Source organism: Perna viridis, chromosome 2, assembly GCF_037379345.1.
Source record: "Perna viridis isolate PV_CMFRI_1.1 ecotype Kerala chromosome 2, ASM3737934v1, whole genome shotgun sequence".
Lineage (NCBI taxonomy): Eukaryota > Metazoa > Mollusca > Bivalvia > Mytilida > Mytilidae > Perna > Perna viridis.
The window spans coordinates 70,069,516-70,087,605 of record NC_142446.1 but is presented as its reverse complement, the minus strand read 5'-3'; the positions used below and the strand labels follow the sequence as shown (position 1 = coordinate 70,087,605).

Sequence of the window (18,090 nt, the reverse complement as noted above, 5' to 3'; positions counted from 1 at the left end):
AAAACAGCATTTGTTTTTGAAATTTTAAGCAATTTTAACATAATAATGTGATTATTATAATGGTAAAAGACCCTTTTTAAACAAGAAAACATTACAAGACTACATTAGGAATCTTAGAATTGACCAGACCTTGATATAATATTATTTTGCCACTTTTTACGGCAAAAATGTATGTTTATTTTGATTATCGTCTGGCTTCATTTAAGGTATAGGCCTAACAAATTTTCATCCACATTAAACATTTTATAGCAAAATAAGATGAAAGTATCTTCATGTGATAGCTTAGATTCTAAGCTTTAAAATGGTACCTCATAAGTATATGGTATGTTGATATTTTGATCAATATTAGCATAAATATGCGGTTTTTTTTTTAAATCTGAAATTTTCAAATATGTTCAATTTACCCCTATTTTTCAACATTTGTTGATTTTTAAAAAATCAACAAATATAATTTAATTATTTCTTGATCAAAATGTGTTTTTACATATTTAATCACAATAACAATAACTGTCGTGCTAAAAACTGCTTTTAAATTCAAAATGCTTTTCTTTGTCTGACCTTTCACCATTTTTTCCACTGAAAATAGCTCTAAAATTTACCCTAAAATGTAAATTTTCTACCTCAAAAAAATTTTTTTGAGCTGAAAAACATGATTTGTCAAGTCAAGCTACTTTATTGCCAAACAAAACAACCGACAGAAAAAAATAGATATTTTTTTTTGTTGAAAAAACGCATTTAAAAAAAGGGGGTCTGCCGCAGTGTTTTTGATTCCAATGAAAAAAAATCAGAGGTTTTGACATAATATTTGTTTATTTATTTCTGTTTAATGGATTACTCTTGAAAGAACTGCAAAGTATCAGATTTCTACTACCTTCCAATTTCCAAATATGAATATCCAAAAATGGCACTTTAATTCACGATGCTGTTGACACATGGCTAAATAAAAGTCCAAAGTGTTTTTTTGCCAATTTTAAAAAAGTGTAATTTTCTTTGTATCTAAGATACAAGTTTCCTGAATGGCTTAAATCAAAGTATGAAATGGCTTTATATAAATGATTAAGACACAATGTATGAATTTCTTCACCTGTTTGACTTATTTGGGCCCAAAAGTGCCCAAAATGTGACTTTTTTGCATTCGCAAGAAAAATGACCAAAATTTTGAACTTTAAATTGTAATAACTTTTGAACCCCTAGACCGATTTTAAAAATTTTTGCACCATTAAGTTACAATTCTTGGGCTCTTTCAAACTAATATAAATTTGTACACTTTCTATATACTACATTTTTTGACTGACCTCCCTAGTTAGTTATGATTTCATATTTAGGGAGGTCGGTAGTGCGTTTATCTATATTCTTGCGAGAGTAAAATTCTCAATTTTGAGTCAACTTTAACACGTTAGAAAATGGTTAAAAATCCATTGCATGACAATAAAAAATATATGTAATTGAAGATGAGACATTTCTCTTTCTAAATATACAACTTTCATTGTTATTGGAGTTATTGGTCATTTGGTACAAACGTTTGAAGTGACGATACTTTGAGAAAAATGGCCGCCTGAAAAACTATGTGTCAAAGATCATACCTATTTCAAAATTCATTCCGCAAGCTATTACTGGACCGATTTTCTTCATTTATGGCTTAAATTTTTGGAAATATCTTCAATTTTGATAATCCGGTTGTCAGGCTAATTTTTTGGTTACAAAACATATTTTTTACGTAATTTTAAGGAAAAACATGTTGAAAAAAAATAGTTTTTGCGTACCCGGAATGCACTGACAGTTGGATTCCGAAAATTTAATCCTTTCTGCGTCCATCCGTAACCCTGGTTTCAGAAGAAAAACAATAATAGCTTGCGGAATCGATTGGATATTAGGGTGGTCAGGGCGTGGTTTTCACAAAAATTAAAGCGGGACCGGTTATCGGTCTTGCTAACCGGATGTTACTGATCCGCCATAGCTTCTGTTAAGATTTTCGAACACTCGTGGATAAATGCCTTTTACCGACTGTTTTCTGGACGGATTTTTGACTGGTGGTGCAGACAACGATGGACCTAGGCCATGGAGGCCAATCACTTACGGTAAGTACCTAAATTATGTCTAATATAAGCCTAATCGCCCTGTTTCCGTAAGGTCAAATTCTAGAATGACCTTTTATCATCTGCAAGCTTAAAAACTATATTCACCTTCTTGGAAGGTCTGATTTTCGTTTGATTCTGCATGAGCTGATTTAAAAAAGATTACTCTCATTTAGCATTAGTTGGAATATGTTTCCATAACATTTTTATTAAACGATGAATATGTAATGAGGTAAATTCTCCCAACGTTTGATTGCAATCCATTCAAAATCTTTCGGACTTTATCGACTTTCCTATATTATCGGAAGTCTCTGTATTTTACCTAGCTTTTTTTCTATTGGTTGGGAGAATTTGCACATATTGCATTTAATTTCCTTGATAATTCAATTTTAATTTATATGTAGTGCCCAATTTATATGAAACTCACATGTTTAAGCATAAACCTTCTTTATATTTATTTTAACTGTTTTATTTATTCAAAATTATCATATGTAGAAAAAAAAATCAACCTTAAATTGCTTCTTCAAATGATACACAACTTTTTTTTCTGGTTTTCATTTTATCAGTTAATATATATTAATTATGACTTTTATTAGAACAATTATCTGGTAGCCCTGCTTGTACTTTACTTGATAAATAGAACTTATTTGATGAGATGTATATATGTGGCAATTGCATATTTTACATATGACCTGCATCTTCTTAAGTTTACTTTATATATTCATACTGTACAATTTTTAACAGCTAACTTACATATTCATTTTTTAGAGGATTGTAGATGCTCTACTTATTTAATATTCATATACATGTACAATTGCTTGGAAAAGGTTTAAAATCCTAGTAATATACATTATTTATCATTAAATTTTAACTAATTATGGTTTAATATTTTTTTGGCCTTTTTAGGATCACATTGATTGACTCATAATACCAATCTTTTGTTGTATGTATATGAAACATACTTGTACTATGTTTTTTCTTCTAATTATTGATTTATTTCAGAAGAAAGTATTAGTAAACAGGCTGCCTAAATATTTATTTTATTTTGTCATATAAAAAGTAAACACTGATGTAAATTTTATTATGATTTAGTTTTATTTTCTGTTTGTTTTTCATCATTTTAGTTTCATTTTGTTGAGTTCTGGAGATGTTTCGAATTCATGGTAAGTTAGTTTTTATACTTTGATTTAGTTTAGTAGCTTTATTTATTTTAATAATAAAACTTTTGAGTCTTTTAATTATGGTAACAAATAAGCATTTACATTTGAATCATATATTACTTACAAGAACTGTCGATTAGTTTTGTGTTTAGACTCTGCTTTAAAACTGCCTCACAGTACATATTCATTGAATTCCACTACTTGTTTATTTCAGATGGCCTGAGCAGCATAGTGGGCTATGCTATGAGACGAATATGGACCGAGTCTGAGGTAGGACCATGTGGGGTACAGTAAGTAGGGTAGTTTCAGACACACCTGAACCCGATAACCTGATTGGTAAGAGAGTTCAACACTTGATAGAAGAACCAGACGGATCACGCAGCGAAATTATTCATATTAAGTTATTTAACATAACATTAATATAATCTTATAAAACAATCTTCTTGTTTTGAAATGAAGATAATTATTCTGGAAAAGGAAGTTTGGTGTTTTTAACTCCTCGCCACATCTTTTGTCAACCGCTTTGTGAGCAACCAACATCAAATAAAGTTTTACATTTTTTCAGATTGTTAGCAAACCAGATTATGATTTAATAGAAAGTAAACTAACTGTAAGTAAATTGATAAGGTAAATGATGTTAATAGGTGTAATGTCCTTATGTACATAATCTCTTTTGTAGATTTGGCAGACATAGTAGATCCTGGTGAAGAAACCCTTCTGGCCTGAAATGGAAACTTCGAAAAGTTCATTAAACTTAATCAAATGATGATATTTTGTTTATTATCATTTAATGTACATAATAGTACACATGAGGAAACAGCTAGGGCTTCAAAGTTCCATAGTGAAAGTATGCGCATTGGTTCAAGTCAATGTATTCATAAAAATTTTCTCAATTTCTTGGGAAAACAGCATTTGTTTTTGAAATTTTATTCAATTTTAACATAATAATGAGATTATTATTATATTAAAAGACCCTATTTAAACAAGAAAACATTACAAGACTAATTAGGAATCTTAGAATTGACCAGACCTTGATATAATATTATTTTGCCACTTTTTGTGGCAAAAATGTATGTTTATTTTGATTATCGTCTGGCTTCATTTAAGGTATAGGCCTAACAAATTTTCATCCACATTAAACATTTTATAGCAAAATAAGATGAAAGTATCTTCATGTGATAGCTTAGATTCTAAGCTTTAAAATGGTACCACATAAGTATATGGTAGGTTGATATTTTGATAAATATAAGCATAAATATGCGTTTTTTTTTTTAAATCTGAAATTTTCAAAAATGTTCGATTTACCCCCATTTTTCAACATTTGCTTGTTGGTTTTTAAATATAATTCAATTATTTCTTGATAAAAATGTGTTTTTACATATTTAATCACAATAACAATAACTGTCATGTGCTAAAAACTGCTTTTAAATTCAAAATGTCTTTTTTTGTCTGACCTTTCGCCATTTTTTCCACTGAAAATAGCTCTAAAATTTACCCTAAAATTTAAATTTTCGACCTCAAAAAATTTTTTTGAGCTGAAAAACATGATTTTTCAAGTCAAGCAACTTTATTGCCACACAAAACAAGTGACAGAAAAAATTAAATATTTTTTTTGAATTCTTAGTAAGCAAAAATGTATTTTTTTGTTGAAAAAACGCATTTAAAAAAAAGGGGGTCTGCCGCAGTGTTTCTGATTCCAATGAAAAACAAATCAGAGGTTTTGACATAATATTTGTTTATTTATTTCTGTTTAATGGATTACTCTTGAAAGAACAGCAAAGTATCAGATTTCTACTACCTTCCAATTTCCAAATATGAATATCCAAAAATGGCACTTTAATTCACGATGCTGTTGACACATAGCAAAAAAAAACTAAGTCCAAAGTGTTTTTTTGCCAATTTTAAAAAAGTGTAATTTTCTTTGTATCTAAGATACAAGTTTCCTGAATGGCTTAAATCAAAGTATGAAATGGCTTTATTTAAATGATTAAGACACAATGTATGAATTTCTTTACCTGTTTGACTTATGTGGGCCACAGAAGTGCCCAAAATGTGACATTTTTGCCCTCGCAAGAAAAATGACCAAAATTTTGAACTTTAAATTGTAATAACTTTTGAACCCCTAGACCGATTTTAAAAATTTTTGCACCAGTAAGTTACATTTCTTGGGCTCTTTCAAACTAATATAAACTTGTACATTTTCTATATACTTCATATTTTGACTGACCTCCCTATCATATTATATCAAATCAGAACTGACAAAAATTATCAAAGGTGATTTTAGTTAGTGTTCCTTCGGGAGCGTTAAAAGGTTTCACCTTCAACATATTAAATTAGTTTGAGTACGAAAAGAATTCCTCAAAGGCAAAGCCTAAAATCATATTATTCACGAAAAGTCATGAGAGTGGTCCGGGAAAATACGCAGTCACCCGTGCAATAACCGTCATTTACCTTGCATTTCTTATTACTCTCTGTCTTGCCGCAATAAACAACGGGTGCAAGTCCAGGTAAATAGAATGCTTCGGTTGATATTGCCAAAATTAGCACAAAGTAGAGAGGAAAATACATGTTTCAAAGGTGTTCTTGGCTTTCGAGTTGTCAAGATGGCTACACGTCATCCGGGAATTTACGCATGCGTTGTAATATTTCCTGTTTTACAAGTTCATGAAAGCTTCTCCGAACTCAATCGCTCATTCGTCCCCTTATATAATTTGTCACGAGTATAAAACTTCGTCGGCGTCTGTCTGGAGTGTCTCTACGCGTATACATGTAACACGGATCAAGATGAAAAGAAAATGAATGACTGATAAAAAAAGTTTGCAAATAACTTTTATGCCTGAATTTTTATGGAGTGTATATTAGAAGGAGAAGTCACTTATAATAATCTTTATAAAATACTTCCGTTGCTATTTGACTGTTTATCAGCCAATTCTCTTGAATTTCCCTGTCGAAAATAGGGTAACTTTGCTATGGGTGTTTGTAAAATCCACTGGATGGATATTGATGAGTGCAAGGAGTTAAATATATATTGACTGCTTGATGAGTTATGTCCCAAATTAAAGATAATAGATTGGAGTTATTTTAAATAAGAGGGATATAAATATTATCCATTTCAAAATCAGTTTTTTTAGACATTTTAAAATGAATTTAATATCAAATGAAAGAGAAAAATCTGCTGAATAACAATGGCTGTTTTTAATAAGTGTGCTTTGAATAACAACAAAAAAATATGACTTAATGAATGTAGCTATGTCTTGAGAAAGAAATATCAAAATTTTCATTTTCCTAAACTATACCCCAGTAAGCTATTAATTATTGTGTCTTTCTGTTTGTTTAACGAGTAATCAAGGGAACCAAGGTTATAACGGTAATCAAAAGAATGTAATCCAGGGACAAAGACCAGACATGGAAAACAGACACGCACAACAAAGAACACAAAGTAACTAAAATCATACATACAAAGTAACAAAAGCAAATGAGCAATTCGGACTCCACTAAAAACTGGGAGCATGGACCAGGTGCACCGGTAGGGTAAGCGTCCTCTGCTTTTCTAGAAACACCCGCCGAGTTTAACCATATGGATTCACTACCAGTTAAAAAAATAAGGAAACTTCCTTAAAATTACATATATTGATATTCACATATAAATTTTGACATTTTTAAGTCGCTAATACTGTAAGCGACTTCTTGCACTCGTAATTTCTGTACTTAATATTTGCATACGATTTGCATAAATATGTAGTTATACGCCACGTAATGCTGCCGATTCTCGCCGTGTTTACCGCCATAGCGTCATAGTTCTAACTTCATACGAGATAAATATATACCGATAAGTATCATACACGTGTGTTCTGCATGTGTTTCTTGCTTGTACGAGAACAGGAAGTTTACATGAAATATTTAAAGTTTAAAAGAGAATCACGCATTAATTTGAAGAAAGCATTGTCCGTGAAGTCATCTGCCGGAAGCCCTTTTGTCATTCTTATAGGTATCAGTATCGTATTAATTTTCCCATAGACTTCTATAGTGAAGTGCATATTTTTAGGATTTTTAAAAAAAATATGCAAATTGATTCAATAAAACTTTCACTTATGTAGCATTTCTAAGGACATGTGAAAAAATAATTTCCCGCAAAGAAAATAGGGTGAGTCCACGAAGATCGGACAGAAAAGTAGTCTTGAACTATAAATAGCCATTTTCCCTATTTTCACTTTCGTTTTGCACTCACCAAACCAACCTTTTCAGTGGAACATTTTTATGATATTATGTTAGATTTTCTTTTAAAAAAAGTTCTTCATCTTACAGTGTGATGTTTGCTCTATTTTATAAGTCATTGTTCATATCTTTTGACAAAACATTAGTTTGTAGAGAGGCAAAAAGAAAATGCACTATATTTTTATAGCATCCATGTTTTGACGAACACCCGCTCAGGGATATGAATACGATACTGGTACCTATACTTACAATACTCGAAGCCACTGACGTGACTTCCGAGTATAAGTGCTTTAGTTTTCGAGTTTAATGGGCCTAGAGGGTATACGGCTGTATCATATGTCAATGGAAAGATAAATCAATGTAGTTTTTGAATATCGTACTTATCAAAGTGAAAAACGGTAAAGTTCTCTGCTATTTTGCATTAATGAGAGGAGGGGTCAAAAATCAATCGACCCCAATGCACTTTGATAAGTGATTTAAGTGAAATCGTTCATTGTAGGTATTGGGAAACAAATACCATGTAAAGATTACATGCATTCAATTTCAAAAATGTGAGAGAACTTTTTCCTACAAAAGTTGACTATTAAATCACAGAACGAAGTTGCCCCTAAAAATGGTTGCATTTTAGTGCATTTTCAATGATTAGGAGATAATAAGACACCGTAGAATATTACAATGTATATCTAAATATTCTTTACTGAATAACAAATAATATAAACACAACTTTCTCGATTCGATCTGCGAAACGGGCTTTGCAAAATGAGTTTGGAGTTGCAAATTTTCACATATTTTAACTACTAATTGTACTAAAATTGTAAAATACGAAATCGATTCCCGGACAACCTGTTTTGTTTCCGAACTGTTGGTACAACAGAAAAGCATGAATATCATCCAAAGTAATTTATTTTTTGACATGATCAAGATTTTAAGTGATTTTTAAGCAGATAGACAAAAGTTTGACATATTTTTTCTTTTATTCAATAATCGATCGCTGGACAATGTTCGTTTTCAGGAAATTGGAATGAAGAATAGGATATCCATATAGTCAAGACAAAGCACCAAAAATACCAACATAGTCATGAGAATAACATATATAAATTTAAATAAACTAGCAAGCTAGACTTGATAAAAAAAAAAACTGGGGGTTTGGACCTGGTTCATTGCTAGGATATTAATTTTAACGCCTTTTCTCTGTTTTTCCTTAAGCGCCCGTCGATCTGTTCTTATATATTAAATGATGTCATTCCGGTTAAAACGAAGGAGGGAAACTCTGACACTGCTTAAAAGTCATCTAGTATGTGACGGTGAAAAAGAGAACGTTACAAAGATTTTTTTTTTAAATGGATTATTTCAAATAAAATCAGCTTTTACTATCATATAGACCGATGAAAAGTTTACAAATTATGAGTGGCTTATTTCCGATTCCTATATTTTACAGCATCTTCGTTACGCAAGGGTTACGGTCATTGCGTTAAGGGAGGGGGCAAGACCGTAACCCTAGGGTAGCGAAGATGCATTTACAGTTGTGATCCCATATTCAGTTTAATTCTTATTGGTATTTAGAATATAACAAATCAGAATTAGAGTGAACCATAAAGTGGCTCACTTATTCATTATTTGCATGAAGCAGACAGACATGAATAGCTGCCTGAAAATTAAAAGTATGACATTGTAAATGTTCAAAACAACCTTGTCAAAATATGACAACAGAAGTAACGCACAATTCAATGCACAAACCACTTACTACAACTGCTCTGTACATGTATGTTTACGCCGCAAAAAAAGTTTATAACAACTTATAGACAGTAAATATAGCAAACGATAGATTGTATCCCCTGTTTTTAAACGTCTTGATCAGAGCCATCTCTTTTTTTAATATTCTTGATCCGCCCCTGGCCTGGACAATGATGTTTCCTTTGAACTAATATTCTATAACAACTATGATACCATTGTGTCCTATTCATACGGCTACTAAAACTGGAGTCTTTTTGAGAGGTAAAAAAATCTCAGAAGTTTTTATTGCGTCTGAACTTCTTACTTATTTTTGCGTTAGAATTTTTACAAGGAATCTGATTTGTTTTTATCAACTAGTTTAGTATAACCCGTTCAGAGCAGCGGCGGATCCAGCGGGGGTGAATGGGATTGGCTTCCCCCTTTTTATTGGAAAATATGTCATTTTCAGGTGAAAAATTGACAAAAATAGTAAAAAATATCCTAGCACACACCCCCTTTTCTGAGGAACCCCGGCTGGCACCCTCATTTTTACAGTGTGGATCCGCCATTGCAGAGGATATTGCATTACAAACACCAGCCTGGCGCACAGTTAAGACGTAAATGTTGTAATAGCATGCATGTACATGCTTGCACATGCTTCCATGCAAAGTTCAAAGTTCCCAGTTTATGTATTGTCAAATTTATTACGAAATCCAGACGAACCCCCGCGTCGCATTTTTTGTTTCAGAATCCCTGATTCATGGTTAATCTTTAACGTTTTATTTGAAGACCAAGCATATAAAGACAAATGCAACAACAAAAAAATATATATACATTTTGTATGTAAAAAAATAAATCTCAAAACCTGAAGTCTTTTCATCAAAACGTAACGTAGATTAGATACTTTACATGTGTCTCTCTTCATAAAACAGTCCGGAAACTAGACTGCAAATTGTCCGTAAACGATTCCGCGTTAGACAATTTCAGTACATTTAACAGTTTAAATAAGTGAAAATTTGCAACTTCAAACTCATTTTGCACAGCCCATGTTGCAGATCGAATCGAGAATTTTGTGTTCATTTTATTCGTTATTCAATAAAGAATATTTAGATATACATTGTAATATTCTACGGTGTCTTATTATCTCTTAATCAATGAAAATGCACTAAAATGCAATCAATTTAAGGGGCATTTTTGTTCTGTGATTTAATAGTCAACTTTTGACGGAAAAAGTTCTTTTTCACATTTTTGAAATTCGAATCTATACATATGATCTTTTCATGTTACTTGTTTTCCGCTACCTACAATGAACGATTTCACTTATGATCACTTATCAAAGTGTATTGGGGTCGATTGATCTTTGACCCCTCCTCTAATTAATGCAAAATAGCAGAAAACTTCACCTCTTTTCAGTTAGAAAAGAATGATATTCAAAAACTACATTGATTTATCTTTTCATTGACATATGATATAGCCGTATACCCTCTAAGCCTATTAAAGTTCGAAAAATCCTTAGCCGTCCGCTGCACTATTAAATCTCATTATTATATAGATAGCAGTGATTTACCGAATGTTCCCAGTGTAATTTTTTCGATAATTCACACTGTGAAATAAATTCGGCAATTTCACCCTCGCGCTACCTCCCGCCAAAACGTCACAACACGAATATCAATCTGCCATTCAGAAAATTTTTAATTTATGTTCAAAATTACAATGAACAGCGGAGGAAATCTATATAATAAATAGGATAATCAATTGGTTATCGTGAATAACCAAAATATGATCACTCATGCCAAGAACACATTAAGATTTAACTCGTGATAATATTTTGATTATTCACTCTTTCCAATTAATTATCCTATTACTACCTACTACAACGCAGGTAGGCCGTCCTGCCACATCGCGGTTACGATAGAGTACGCAATCATATCATTGAAACCAAGATTTATAGCGGAATATTTGACGATTAACGACTTTGAAGACTTCCGTTTTTGATTATTATATTTAAGTGTTTTGAGAACCCGTCCTCAGTATTTTCATTATTACTTTGTCACTATCAATTTTTAAATCTTTTATCATATATAATTAAAATCCAGAATATATATCCTCCCCCAGTATGCATGTGTCAAAAGTAAATTTTACAGGCTATAAGTTTAACCAGTATAAAGACCGGAGAGGTACAGTTGTTTTTACACATTTCATAGACTTTGTTAGGAGTGATCAGTCCCTGTAATATTAAGTCCCTGGCTGACTATATTTTAATTTTTGATACGACTTATGCTGTAGATTGAATTCGTGATCTTAATGTTTAGTACTGCAATTTAAGGTTGCTTTAACGTATAACGTATGAGTTGTGATGTGAAAACTCCATACGCAGGTGCTGAACGAAGGATCGATATTGCCACAGATGAAAGGAAAGTTGACAATATTGAATGAAAAGTCGTCGCCTTTGTTGTATAGTTTGGTCAATAGTTTTCCTTTACCATCGATCTCTAAGTGTAGGACAAGATATGAGGCTGACTTCAAAGTGTCTGTAGTATCCTTTATCTCAAGTTCTTTGGGGGTAGATGCGATGAAAAAAATTCCCGAAACTAGGATTGTTTAACGATGATATGTCATCTATATAGCGGAAACTGAGAACAAATGATCTAGCTAAACGATTTTCCTTCTTTTAATCCGATCAGCTAATAAGGCAACCTCATAAGAGTGAAGAATATGTCAGCAAGAAGAGAAGCACAATTTGTTCCCATTAGAATGCCAACCTTTGTTGAAAAATGCGTCCACCACACTGAACAAATATGTTGTCGATAAAAAATTCCAGCATTTTTAACAAAAAATTGAAGTAAATGTTAACGACGACGACGACGGACGCCAAATGATGGCAATGGCTCATCTAGTCGGCTAAAAATGGGATCCTGGACCAGGTCAGTGCGTCGGTAGAGTAAGCATCCTCTGTTTGTTTGTTGTTTTATATACGTTTTGTTTAATTGTTTTTTTATTTAGAAACACCCACCAATTAAGTTGCTAATAAGATATCACTTGGGGCTTGACGAGGAGGAAAACTGTGATACGATGAATAAATCGGCTTCCATGGCGTCGATGGATATACTATAAAGAAACACGAATTCATTATAACGACACGGCATAAAACTGTCGTAGTGATGACCTTAATCTTGTAGCAACACCACCCTGTTCCAGGAGCCTAATTGTATGAAGTCCGGGACGCCGGTACAGAAAGTTTGCGTAGTTTCAGCAAGTTCTGGCTTGTCGTATAATTTGTAATATGAAAACTGCTGAAGGGAAGTTGCAACAAATGAAAGTTGACGATACGAAACGAGACGTCATGGCGTTTGGCGTATAGTTAATTGTGAGCTTTTCTTTTATATTAAATCAAAGAAACATTAATCCAAGAAATGAATTACACTTCAAACTATTACAGAAGCATTAACGTAAAAACAGTTCTACAAAATAAATGTAAAAAAAAAGCTACTGGTTTTGATGAAATATCACCTAAAATTCTGAAAATAGCTGCGCCAGTAGTAAAACATCCAATTACCATCCTGATCAACATGACTTTTGAAACTTCAGTTTTTCCAGACAAATTAAAAATGGCACAGGTAGTACTAATTTATCAGAGAAAAGGGAAACTATAGACCAGTTAGCATACTATCGACTATTTCAAAACTTTATGAGAGAGCTATTGAATCTCAGATATGTGATTTTTATAAACCAGATTTAACATTTTCTTGTCTGATTTTAGACCTGGCTAAAGTTGTCAAGATATTTTGATCAAAATTATTGAAAACTGACGTAAATCTTTAGATAAAAACAAGTTCACTGCTGCTATATGTCAATGGATCTGTCAAAAGCGTTTGATTGTGAAAAACTACGGTTTGTCTGAAAATGCCCTATATTTATTAAATGGTTATCTTAAAAACAGGAAGCAGGGTGTGGTAAAATTTGTTCTATATGCAGTCCTTTTTTTTTTGACATTTTTAAAGGAGTTCCACAGGGGTCAATTTTGGGACCCGTCCTTTTCAATAACTTTATTAACAATATATTTCACTTTATTCGAAAGGTGACTTATATAACTATGCTGATGACAATACATTATCATATAGCAGCAATAATCTACAAGATATTGTAAACACTCTGGAACAGGAGAGTAGTTTTTTAATCAAATGCTTCTCAGACAATCATATGGAAGCTTATCCTGACAAGTTTCATGCTATTCCAATTGGCAGTAAAACTCAAAAAGAGAACATTACTTTAAATTTAGATGGTAATGATATGAGGATGAGGAAAATTTACTTCGTATAACATTTGATTTTAAATTGAACTTTAATAGCCATATCTCTTATGTTTGTAAAAAGGCATTGCAACAATTAAAGTGTTAAAAAGAATTGGTAATCATCTCAGTAAATTTGGTAACTTACAATATATTACCCTTTTATACTAGCAAATTTCAACTATTGTTCATTAGTATGGCATTTTTGTAATGAGAGCTGTACAAAAAAGTAAGAATTATTCAAGAGCGAGCTTTACGCTTTTATAACAATGATGAAAGTACATATGAAGAGTTAATAAAGTCTAAGATGCCATTCTTAAGAGTAAGACGATTATAAGATTTTTAGCTATACATGTATATGAAATAATAGACAAGCTGACTTCTGTATACTTACGTGATATGATAACTGTTAAAGAAACTTCATACTATTTTAGGTATACAAACTTAGTGAACATACCAAGAGTTAACACAACTAGGTATGGCATGCGCCCTGTCAGTTATGGAGCAGTTAAACTATTGAACCAACTTCCAAATGAATAAAGAGGGGACGTGGGACTTGATCAATTTTAAAGTTTGATAAGTAAGTGAGAGGGGGCGGATGTTCTTGCTCCTTTTGCCAATAGTTTGGCTTACCCAACTGACAGATGCAACATCATCTCCTTAAAATCTTTCATTTATTATTTCAATTTTGCTAATTTTCTTAATGCTTTTAGCTGCTTAGTAGCATCTGCTTTCATATCTAGTTTGCATTACTTTTTTATTGCGTTATTTCTTTGCTTGATTACTTGCATGTTATTTATAAGTTTAATGTCACGTGTTTTAAGTTTATGTGTACGGCTTGTGTTTATTAATGTCGATTTAAAAAGCTCTACAGAGCTTGTGTTTTTTTGTTTGATATATCGACTTTAAATAAAGTTTACTTGACTTGACTTGACTTGAAAATATCATTACAGATTTATGCGTTCAGACAAATGTTTATGAAAGAGTAATCAAGGGAACCAAGGTTATAGCGGTAATCAAAAGAATGTAATCCAGGGACAAAGACCAGACATGGAAAACAGACACGCACAACAAAGAACACAAAGTAACTAAAATCATACATACAAAGTAACAAAAGCAAATGAGCAACTCGGACTCCACTAAAAACTGGGAGCATGGACCAGGTGCACCGGTAGGGTAAGCGTCCTCTGCTTTTCTAGAAACACCCGCCGAGTTGCTCATAAAAAGTTAAGTCCGGGGTAGACAAACGAGGAAAGGAAAACCATGACCCGTTGAATAAATCAGTTTTCATGGTGCTGATGGATACACCATAACGATCCACGAGTTCATGATGACGACCATAAAACTTCTGTAGTGATGACTTCAATCTTGTAGCAACATAACCCTGTTCCAGAAACCTATTTGTTAGAGTTCTAGCGCGATACAAAAAGTCTGCGTCGTTTCGGCAAGCTCTGGCATAACGTATGAGTTGTGATATGAACACTCCATACGCAGGAGCCGAAGGGATGTTGCCACAGATGAAAGGAAATTGCATAATCAATCAATCATTCACACCGGACTTTAAAAAATATTAAAATGTTAATTTCTTGACATTAACATGCACAATTAATCCAGGAATATTAAAGAAACTAAACTTAGTAATAGTAAAGTTGAATACAGATAAAAAATAGTTGAGTTAAATCTGAGTAGTTCAGTTATTATCAGAGTTATTATCCGTTTAGATATTTTCAGGTTAAAGTGTGAACCCGCGTTAATTACCAACAAAAAAGTGCGTACTGATCAAGCATGAAATTACGACTAGATTACAATACAATTACCAGTTCCAAAACAGTTCATCTGTCAATCGGTCCAAGTCAAGTATAGTAAAACATAATACACATTCATACTACTCAGATGATATTTAAATTGAACAATGCATAAAATAATTATAGAAAACAATACTGCAGACTATTACACATGCCTATGATGTTGCTTGTTATATTGTACATATATGTGCCGACTTTAAATAAAATTTAGTTAGTTACTTACTTACTTACTTTTTTGTTGTTGTTTTTTAATTCCGGTTCGGGTTCGAGTTTTTGATACACAAAATGAGTACATCATGTCGATGATAAACAAAAATCTATCTTTTATCTTAACATTCACATGGGATAAGGACTACTTCCGGTGAAAGAAAAACATTGGAAATCGCAATATTTACGTCCGAATTTAATCTAATTGACAACATATGAACTAACTAAAACCGTTCCGTAAAACATTTTAACAATTCCAAACATTGTGAATTTCCATGTTCACTTGACAATATTCCAAAAAGCGTAAATTTGGTATACCCAACCTTCAAGTTCACCTCCCAAAATTTCACTTGTTAGTATTTTGGTTTTGATGTAACCCGGGATTTCCAGAATACCTGAAAATGGTTACATAACCGAGAAGAATCATTGAAGCTGCCTGTGATATTTTGGTTATGGGAATGCTTTATTCCTAGACTGTGACCATACAAAAGTCGTGAATTCAGGGACTTTAACATTCTGAAAGTGAAAATGGAGAACGAAACTTCAAGGCCTGATTCTGACATGGGTTTGTCTCAGACACTTGGATTTCAAGACTTCGATTACCAAGAAAATCATATTTGGTGTGAGCAGTGTAAACAACTGAAACAGGTATATACTTATTATGAATTACCTCTATAACCTTGGTTTCCTTGATTACTCCTTCTGTACTGTTGATTCCATATTACACATACATGTAATGACATATTACACAAATTTACACTTAGTTTTGCATTTGTGCATTTTGTGCATAAGTAATACATGTAATATCAGAATGTATTCAACAAACAATGATACATGTTACCAGAACCCTGGTACTGTACATTTAAGTTAATGTAATTTTGCATGTACAATAGGTATATATTAGAATGACGTATGAGAAAAAAGAATGCTTACTAACATTTCTAACATTTTTTGTCCTTTTTTTAAAAAAAAAAGTGGCATGAAAGTGAACCTAGAGAGTCAAATAAAGACAATTCAAACGTTGAAATTTTATATTTGCTCCTTGCATACTGAATACAACAGTGTATGACATTAACCAGGACGATTTGGGCAAATAGTCACTCTGTGGTTGCTCACTTAGCCTTCAAACGACACGAAAAGTGTAGTGAAGTCACCCTGTCATATTCAGACTTTGTCCCAGATTGGGACTGTACTCCACAGGCATTTTGACCAGAGTTATCTCTCTCTGATAACAATTCAAACAAAAATGGCACTCGATCGAGAGAAAAAAATAATATCTTTGAAATCTATTGAATATTTGGTTGCAAGCAAGTACAATGTATTTTAATCAGTTTTTCATAACAAACATTTAAGACAGGATACAGAATGAATATTCTTCTCTCCAACTTACGATAATTTATGATATATCATTCATACTTAGTTATGAAACATGCAAATTCTTGGAATATTTATCTCAATTGATAATTCAGTGGAAAATACATTGTCAAAGCATTATTTTGTTTCATAATTGAACTGTATATTCTCAAATTTCAACAGAACATTTCTTCAGCTTGAGACAAGTTTGTACCAACTGCTACAATATATGTCAATAGTTTCAATCTTGATTTGTCAGTAATAAATTTTGATACTGATATGGTATTGATACTTCAATCATCCTCTTGATCAACATATATCAAGGGACTGGATGTTTGATCAAGAATCATTATGGATGAAGTGGGACCAGGAAAAAAAAACAGAACAAAATGAAAATTCTTACACATGTAGATTAAAGAAGTAATATTTATTTCAGTTAAAGAGAATAAACATGTAAATTAAAAAAAAAATGTTTGCTTATTGTATGCATGTATGTAACATCATATAACACATATGATTTAAAAAAAAACATGAGCGAATGATGCACATACACTTTCACTTCTCCCTGATGTCTTTCTGAAAGAGAAGTCACTTCTCCCTGTTTTCTCAAGTAGCTTTAGCCCTGGTTTACATTTTATGAACCTTGTCCTATTGGGCAAGATGATGAAAATTCTATCTGGCCAAATTGAAATCTAGGTTGTCCTTTAGTAAACGAATGTTGAAAAATGAATAAAATTTGGCTGTCCTCTGGGCAAGTATAATTCAACTTTTACTAATCTGAAGGTACATATAGTTTCACTTGTCCCAGGCAATAGGTCAACCTTTAATAATTTCATATCCTGTACAAGCAAGTTAAGAAATGCTAAATCAGAATAATGGCAGTAGGTCTTGATATTATGAATTAATGATAAAAAGTGTACTATCATGTGAATGTTTGGAAAAGTTGAACCTGATATCCTAAGGTGCTTTTCTTTCTGTGAATTTATGTAGTAGTGAAAAATAACCTCAATCTTCAATGAAGCAAGGGAGATAATCACAATAAACATGATAGTGAAGAAAGGAAAGTCAGTTTGCATTGTAGATAAAACCAAATTACAGCATCAGGAGTGTAAGAAATGGAAATAAATATACTGTGTATGCCTTGGCAAAGTCAAGTTCTGCCAGTCAGAGTTACACTGTAAATTTAAACGGGTGGCTGTTAGGTATAAAGTACAAAAAGTGTTTGTACTTTGATACTGAGAAATATTAATTGACTTGCTTTTAGTGTATTAAAC

The 18,090-nt window shown here is 32.2% G+C and overlaps 2 protein-coding genes and 1 long non-coding RNA gene across 5 annotated transcripts in view; 2 read left to right on the top strand and 1 right to left on the bottom strand.

The window, feature by feature from the left end:
• LOC148626725 (transmembrane 9 superfamily member 2-like) overlaps positions 1–5,854 on the bottom strand; it is a 31,121-nt gene extending 25,267 nt beyond the window's left edge. Inside the window, exon 1 of the mRNA XM_088570991.1 lies at positions 5,687–5,854. Within this exon, the coding sequence (XP_088427117.1) occupies positions 5,687–5,803 (117 nt within the window). The 5' untranslated portion in view covers positions 5,804–5,854. The remainder of the gene's footprint in view (positions 1–5,686) is intronic.
• On the top strand, positions 1,343–4,004 carry LOC148626726 (uncharacterized). 2 transcript variants are annotated; one of them, XR_015920145.1, is made up of 3 exons: positions 1,351–3,238; positions 3,450–3,505; positions 3,915–4,004. It is a non-coding gene; the product is annotated as an uncharacterized LOC148626726 (long non-coding RNA). The 2 variants fall into 2 exon arrangements; XR_015920144.1 differs by having other exon boundaries at positions 1,343–3,505.
• Positions 5,855–15,587: 9,733 nt separating the features above from the next.
• The window catches only part of LOC148626723 (uncharacterized), a 38,268-nt gene continuing 35,765 nt past the window's right edge, over positions 15,588–18,090 (top strand). For both annotated transcript variants that reach the window (XM_088570983.1, XM_088570982.1), the window contains exon 1: positions 15,588–16,111. In XM_088570983.1, the coding sequence (XP_088427109.1) occupies positions 15,992–16,111 (120 nt within the window). In that variant the 5' untranslated portion in view covers positions 15,588–15,991. The remainder of the gene's footprint in view (positions 16,112–18,090) is intronic.